Source organism: Hyperolius riggenbachi, chromosome 5, assembly GCF_040937935.1.
Source record: "Hyperolius riggenbachi isolate aHypRig1 chromosome 5, aHypRig1.pri, whole genome shotgun sequence".
NCBI lineage: Eukaryota > Metazoa > Chordata > Amphibia > Anura > Hyperoliidae > Hyperolius > Hyperolius riggenbachi.
This window is the reverse complement of record NC_090650.1, coordinates 82,887,843-82,894,990: the sequence shown is the minus strand read 5'-3', so window position 1 is coordinate 82,894,990 and position 7,148 is coordinate 82,887,843. Positions and strand designations below refer to the sequence as shown.

Here is a 7,148-nt window from a genome sequence, read left to right as displayed (position 1 = left end):
AGCAGCAGGTAGATGGACCGCACTACAGATGAAGCAAACACTTGAAGACCTCACAGCGACACCAAGGGGGAATACACATGAACGGTAAAGAAGAGACCTTCCTGAGAAGAGGAGCACCTGCTTTCCTAACCACAGGTTACTTTTTTTTTTGCCCAAAGCAACTCTTTAAATGTACAGCTCCTGTTTAAGAATATTTCCCATATGGCCTAGATGTGGATAAACCTGCACAATTCCAACTGCATGCTAGCATAATTAGGATATAAAAAGAAATAAAGAAAGAAAAACCTGGGCACACAATGTGTGCCGTTTTTGTAGCAACATTCACATCATCATGATCATGCTGTCTAAAAAAGACATACATTTTAATAGAAGACTATCAAATCAAATATGGCACTTGTACTTAGGACATTAAAGCTTCTGAGGTTTGTTTTTTTAATTAGGGAAGGAAAACCAGAACAGCTGCAAAGTTCACTTAGATGTCATTTAGTGCTGACAGTAAGCCTTTCCCAATGTAAGGAGTAAAGAACCCCCCCCCCCCCCCCAAAAAAAGCCCAATAATAACATCAGATTTTCAAGGTGCAATTAAAAGAAAAAGACCAACATTAATGGTCTTTGTTAACAGTATTTGTGAAAAAAGGCACATTAACAAACACATAAAAAAAAAATCTATACCATTCAGGCATAGGGGAAAAAAAGTAGCTAATCTTCTCCCTCAAATGCAAATTATGATGGGAACGATAAAAATGTGCTAACAATCAGTTACTTAAAATGTAAAGGTTGTGAAGAAATGCAATTTAGGAAAGGTTTCCTATTCTACGTTTATAGGGTAAAAGGCTTACTGTCTGATAAAAATGTTCTCTGTGAAACAGCCAATAGAAATGCATGAATGATACCAAATGATCTTTTTTAGGCAGTTAATCTACAAATGTGTACAGGTATTTACAATGGTGCTCTTATAAAAACAAAAAGGTAGAACTTCCTAAGAGCTTCTCAAAATTATTTTTTTTTTCATTTTATTTATTTTTCTTTTAAAACTCCCTTGTCAGAAAAGCCAACTTACATTAAAATAGACTTACTACAAGACAACACAACTAAAAATATATAATAAACTTATACAAGTACAAAATCTGAGGTATTTCTGGTTTGAGGTGGTCTATGGTCATGACTTTTAGAAACTGTAGTTATTTTTTTTGTATTTGAACTCCTTCATGTGTTGGACCACACACAATGCCTAAACTGTGCAGTCATCCAATACTTCAGGAGATCGACCTTGGAAGCCACGTAAATTGAATGTGTGTACTTTTTTGTCTTAAACAAAAAATTGCTTGTTTTGCAGATGAAACAATGTATCCAAGTATTGAATCAGCAGCATCAGAAACATTCACTGACTTGAGCAAAGTTTATGGCAAATCTAGTGGGATCTGAATATGCACCAAGCTAGTTTTTAATTCCAAGGTACAGAGAAGGAATACCACATTGCAACACCAATGCAGATAAATAGGATGTTTTCATGCTTTGCTAGAATAGATCATTTTTTAAAGCTTTAATGGTCGATAATCCCATGACACTTTGATATTGGCGTGGATATAAGTCACCTGGTTATGTAACAAGACAGCTGAGATTTCCTGAACATTTAGAGATAGATTTCCTTTTGTCCAACTGTACATGACTAACATTTCAGAACAGACTTGCACAACCAACTGCCTTACAGTTTTGAGGATTTAAAAGCCACAACACGCCCTGCACAGCACTGTCTGGGCCTCCAGCTTCCTCAATCGATGAGCTGCAAGGTCACCATGCCTGGATTAGACCACCCCTTACTCTTTAGGATACCAATGTTCAGATCTTCCTACCTCTGTCCTTAGTACAGCAATGCTCTGCACTGGAAAAGCATCCTTCCCCTTTTAAAAAGATTTACCTGAGAAGTAGCTTTGTAGACATAAACCGTTTGCCAAATGCTGCAAAGTGCAACCACTGTCTGCCTTGCCCATACATAGAACCTCCAAAATATTTAGCTCTCAGAACGAGAGAACATTCTGTTTCGAGTTTCTGTACATGTTACAAAGACACCCGTTAGATCCGTAAGATACAACAGATAATTTTTGGAGAACGAAATCCAGAAGGTAAGAGTAGAAGGTGATCACGGTAGTTGAGAGGAAATCCGGTTTGTGGAAGGTGTATCTTGTGTAACAGTCTTCAGCATGCTACAAAGTTTGCAGCATTTTGTAGGTGGTCTCCTATGGGTCCTCTTGTAGAAGGTCACATTAAGAGAAACCAACATAATATTACCTTAAAAGGAGTTTCTTGAGGTTCTGAAGTACCTTCACCTTTTTGCATTCATAAGTCGGCACCTGAATGCTTGCTGAGATGTTCATTTGCTTTTTTTTTTCCTGTTTTGCTATTTTTTTTAATATATATATATTTATATATTTACACAATAGAACAACGTGCTGGTAAAATTGATCCAATCCATCCTCACGAGAAACAAACTGATAAAAATAAAAAAATGAACAAAAAATAATAAAAAGTCAAGATAAAATAGCAGCTGCATTCATGTGTATGTGTAGGTGCATGTGTATTTTTTTTTCCTTTTTGTATATATTTATATAGAATTTTTCATAGATTTTTATGCTGTTTTGAATGTTGAGTCTGGAAAGACAAAAATAACAAATGACTCAGATACTGGACTCTTTGGGTGGCAAGTCCACGTTGGTGACAGATGTAACAATGGATACAAGGCAGTCCGAGGTAGTGCCATTCACTAATTTGCGGATCTGAGAAATGCGTTCTTCCACACAGCCTGCAGAGAGCCTCGCTTCTGCATCATGGTCCCAGCACTCTTCAATTGTGACACACAACTGCGCCAAACCCTAATAGAAAAAGGTTAACAAATGTTTAGTGTTATTGAGTACATTTTAATAAAAAATACAAAAATCTATTTTTATTAGTTTGAAAAGCAGCCATAAAGAATATTGGTATTCATTTCCAGTAATGAGTATAGTAAAGGTGGATAATACAGAAAACATACAGTATTTCATAGCGTAAATAACCAGGTGAAGAATTGCTTTACCATTGACTATAAGGCGTACATGAGTGAAGCCCTTAAAGAGTAACTGTGAGGCATAAAATCCATAATCAAATAAGGCAATTTAAAAGTTTAAAATCAATTTCACTTTTTTATTCTTCAATAGATTATTAGTCCCCCTACCTCCAGGCTCTTTTCTCGTATGCTTGCCGCAGAGGAGAAGTTGTAATGCATGCTAATTAAGCCTGTCACGGTCCTCAGCCCACCTCCTGTTGTGTGCCCCTCTCTGCACTCCTGCTGCATCCCCCCTTGCCCCACATCCCCCCTCACATCGCCTCTTCTCCCCGCTCTATTACTCAGCGAAGTGGGGAGGAATAAAACCAGTGAGCACAGACTCACCTCCATATGGTTGCACTAGGGCTGTGGAGTCGGAGTCGAGGAGTCGGAGCAATTTTGGGTACCCAGAGTCAGAGTTGGGAGTCGGATGATTTTGTACAAAATATTCACAGCCTTGGTAAGTATTAGACTAAGGAGTCAGAGTCGAGTAGTCTGAGTCAGAGCCAGTTTGGGTACCCGGAGATTTCATAAACTGAGGAGTCGGAAGATTTTTATACCGACTCCACAGCCCTGGAGTTCCTGTCTGTACACTCTGCACTACCGCCGGCAGTACTGCTGAGTGTATAGATGGGAACTCCAGTGCCACCATGAGCAGATGAGTCTGCGCCCACTGCCTTTATTCCTTCCTGCTAAGTTCTATAATAGTGCGGAGAGGAGAGAAGATGCGGGGGGGGGGGGGGGGGCGGAAGTCGAAGCCTGCGGAACGGAAGATGGCCCCTGCCATGGACAGAATTCTGGCCATTTCACTATATAAAATACACTGAAATCAAACGTGGACAGTGCAAAACATCTGTTATGGAAGTAGCACAAGTAAGTATCTACTTAAATATGTGTTTTTTCCCCTGGCATAGTATGACTAATAGTTGCACTTTAAACACACCACCTTTAAACCTGGGTTTTAAGTACACAACAAGAGTGGGTAGGGTAGCTGGAAAAAGGGGAGTCAAACCAGAGAGAGGGGAAGATGTGGAAGGAAAGCACGAAAAAACTATAAATGCAATTCACACTGCCCAAGTGCTGGTAGTTGTACTATATTCTTCTGATTAGATTTTAGTTTTATATATAAAAAAAAAAAGTTATGGGGCTGAAAAACAGAAAAAAACCAGCACCCAAAAATAGTAAAACTTCTCTGAGAATGCTTTTTACTTCACCATAAGGTCGGGTAACACTGTACATCTTTAACATCCCAAATTCTATTTTTTTTTTAACCTTTTTATTTTCTTACTTTACGTACCCTATGTAGCATCATAATACTACATTTCTTTGTTTGTTAATAGTACAATATTCACAATGTTTATAGCACCATATCACCAAATGTTGCCTTTCTATATGGACTCTTAATAAAATTAGCATAAATGACATGGAACTTACTGGGTGTTTTAACCAGTGGTCTTTGAATACAGGGCGCATCTTCTTGTGCACCACAATTTCCTGAAGGTCTTCTAAAGACGGATGTTGACCAATTTCTTCTTCAAATGGCAACATATACTCATCAACGGGCCCTGTGGAAATTCAAAAAGTGTATGTGATGGCTTGCCAATTAACATTCTAGTGGGTATTTTGTTTCTCCACTTATCTCTATGCCCTTTATTTCCCTGTGGATAAAGGTAAACTAACCAAGCCCCATTAGAACCATTAACATTTTCTACAGGAGTTCTGTGACAGTAAGAATTTTTCACCCAAACCTGCTGACTTTGCTGTCACTCACCCTAAAGCCTGGTTCACATTGGCAGTAAAAAACGTTCCGGTCGCGGATTGTAAAGGGACAGATCGTAACAGATGCAATTGGATCCAATGTTTACCTATGGATCTGTTTGCATTGGTCCGTTTGAACGGATATGGACTGCAAATTTGGTGCTGCAGAAATTTTTCCGGACCACAGAGCCCCGGAAACGGATGCTGAAGCACTGCATTGGGGGCAATAAGAAATGGATCCTTTAATCACATTGGCTAGAAAACAGACTGTTATAGCCAGCAAATATATACTTTGGTGATTGGGGTCTAGGGGGTAAAGGGGAACTGAACCAACAGAATGGACATGGAACGGATACGATCAAACAGAAATCGGATCAGTCTCCCGGAAAGTGCCAGTGTGAACCAGCCCTAAGGAAAGTTAGCATACTTTAATTCTTTATCTTGTCTACTGATAAGCAGGCATGCAGATATGTTATTGGTTATAATCATTAAAATGGGGACTGAAAGGGAGAAGCAAAAAGACCTTAAGTACCAGCAAGACAAACAAAATGTACTGTAGAATGTAAGTCCATCTAAACATAAAGATATACAGAAAAAGCAGTCTTTAGGGTCCATTCACACTAGAAGTCCCTTTCTGAACATTTTGCAATTGATAAGTGTTTTTAAAATTGCTCCCATTCACTTTCATTAAAATCGTGGTAAAAATCGCAGAAAATCGCTGCGATTTTCTCGTACGCGACCACAAAGTCGCTGCGATTTTTCCACAATTTTTACCACAATTTTAATGAAAGTGAATGGGAACGGTTTTGGAAAACGCTAATCAATCACTAAATGCTCAGAAAAACGCTTCTAGTGTGACTGGGCCCTTATTCCTAGTGCAAACTAGAAAAGAGCTTGTGAAATTCAAAGTTGTTTCTTGTCGGGGAGAAACCATTACAAAAAAGTGCTTTTGTGTATTTTTTTTTTTTTTTTTTACAAAAGATTACTAGAATTTTGTATTTTTCCCATCCATTACATGCATTTTCATGAAAATGCTCATCTTTGTGATAGCATGCTCATTTTTGTAAAATTTAGAACAATGCAAAATTGGTTGCATTCACTCAATACTAGAATCCCTGACTATGGTGCCTCTAGTTTCCAGCAGCCACCTGCTGTAAAATTGTCATGTTCAATAGTCAGGACAGCCAAGGAAGCAACAGTTGGTCATAGCTGAAGAAAGGAATGCCACTAACTCAGCAAAGAGGAGGCCTCACCCGGACGTTGTAATGACAGACGCGGTTCTAGGGTGATGTAAATACAATAGTGAGGATAAGGTATGGATGTTTTATATTCAAGCTTTGCTTAGATAGGTTCCAATAATAAAACTGTATAATTCCATGTTAAACTAGTAGAACCATCTGCAAGTGTCTTGTGGGAGGTGGCTGGATGGTGTACTGGTTAACACAGGAGACATGGGTTTGAATCTCAACTCTTCTTGTTCAGTAAGCCAGCACCTATTCAGTATGAGACCTTGGAAAAGACTCCCTAACACTGCTACTGCCTACAGAGTGCATCCTTGTGGCTGCAGTTCTGGCACTTTGAGTCCACACGGAGTAAAGTGTAATATAAACGTTATTTATCTTGTCTTTGTCTAGATACATACCATCAGCAGCTGTACATCTGGCTACAATTTCCCAGAGGACGAGCCCCATAGCATACATGTCTATCCTGAGAAAGGCATCTCGCTGGAAGTTAATGGCTCCCTCTAGCACCTCTGGAGCCATATACCGCCTGGTTCCAACCTTGATAAACATGCAAATAAAAAATATAATTAAATGACATAGCATGACATTAGATTTAGTGCTAGGACGTGTTAACATTTGTTTACATAGCAATCAGCTAGTATCTAATACTACTATCAACTTAAATTCATGGAAACACATCCTAATGCTAATGGTCACCATAGCTGGTAAGGAGTAGGATTTTAGTTTTTTGGGGTAAATGGCAACAGGGTATACATTACTATGTGTGACAGTTTAATGCCACATATCAACACATACGTTAACTGGTTTCTCCCAAAACTGGTCTTCATCTATAATAGGGACATACAATTATGAGGGCTTGGCTTGTGACTAGTGTTTTTCATACCGAGTAGCCATGTACTGAAAGCTACTTGGAATAGAAATTAAATTAGGCAGCGCTGACCACGGAAAACTGCAGTTAACTTACCCATGCAGTCGTCTGAACCAATGTACTCCACTCGCACCCCACATCACTCCCACGCTTCCTTCTTCAACCCAGAACACGATGTGGGATGTGAATGGAGCGAATC

The 7,148-nt window shown here is 39.0% G+C and overlaps 1 protein-coding gene across 2 annotated transcripts in view; it reads right to left on the bottom strand.

Moving 5' to 3' along the window:
* Positions 1-537: 537 nt before the first annotated feature.
* ACVR2B (activin A receptor type 2B) overlaps positions 538-7,148 on the bottom strand; it is a 219,517-nt gene continuing 212,906 nt past the window's right edge. For both annotated transcript variants that reach the window (XM_068235924.1, XM_068235923.1), the window contains exons 9-11: positions 6,480-6,618; positions 4,514-4,644; positions 538-2,870 (exon numbers count right to left, since the gene is read on the bottom strand). In XM_068235924.1, the coding sequence (XP_068092025.1) occupies positions 2,676-2,870; positions 4,514-4,644; positions 6,480-6,618 (465 nt within the window). In that variant the 3' untranslated portion in view covers positions 538-2,675. The remainder of the gene's footprint in view (positions 2,871-4,513; positions 4,645-6,479; positions 6,619-7,148) is intronic.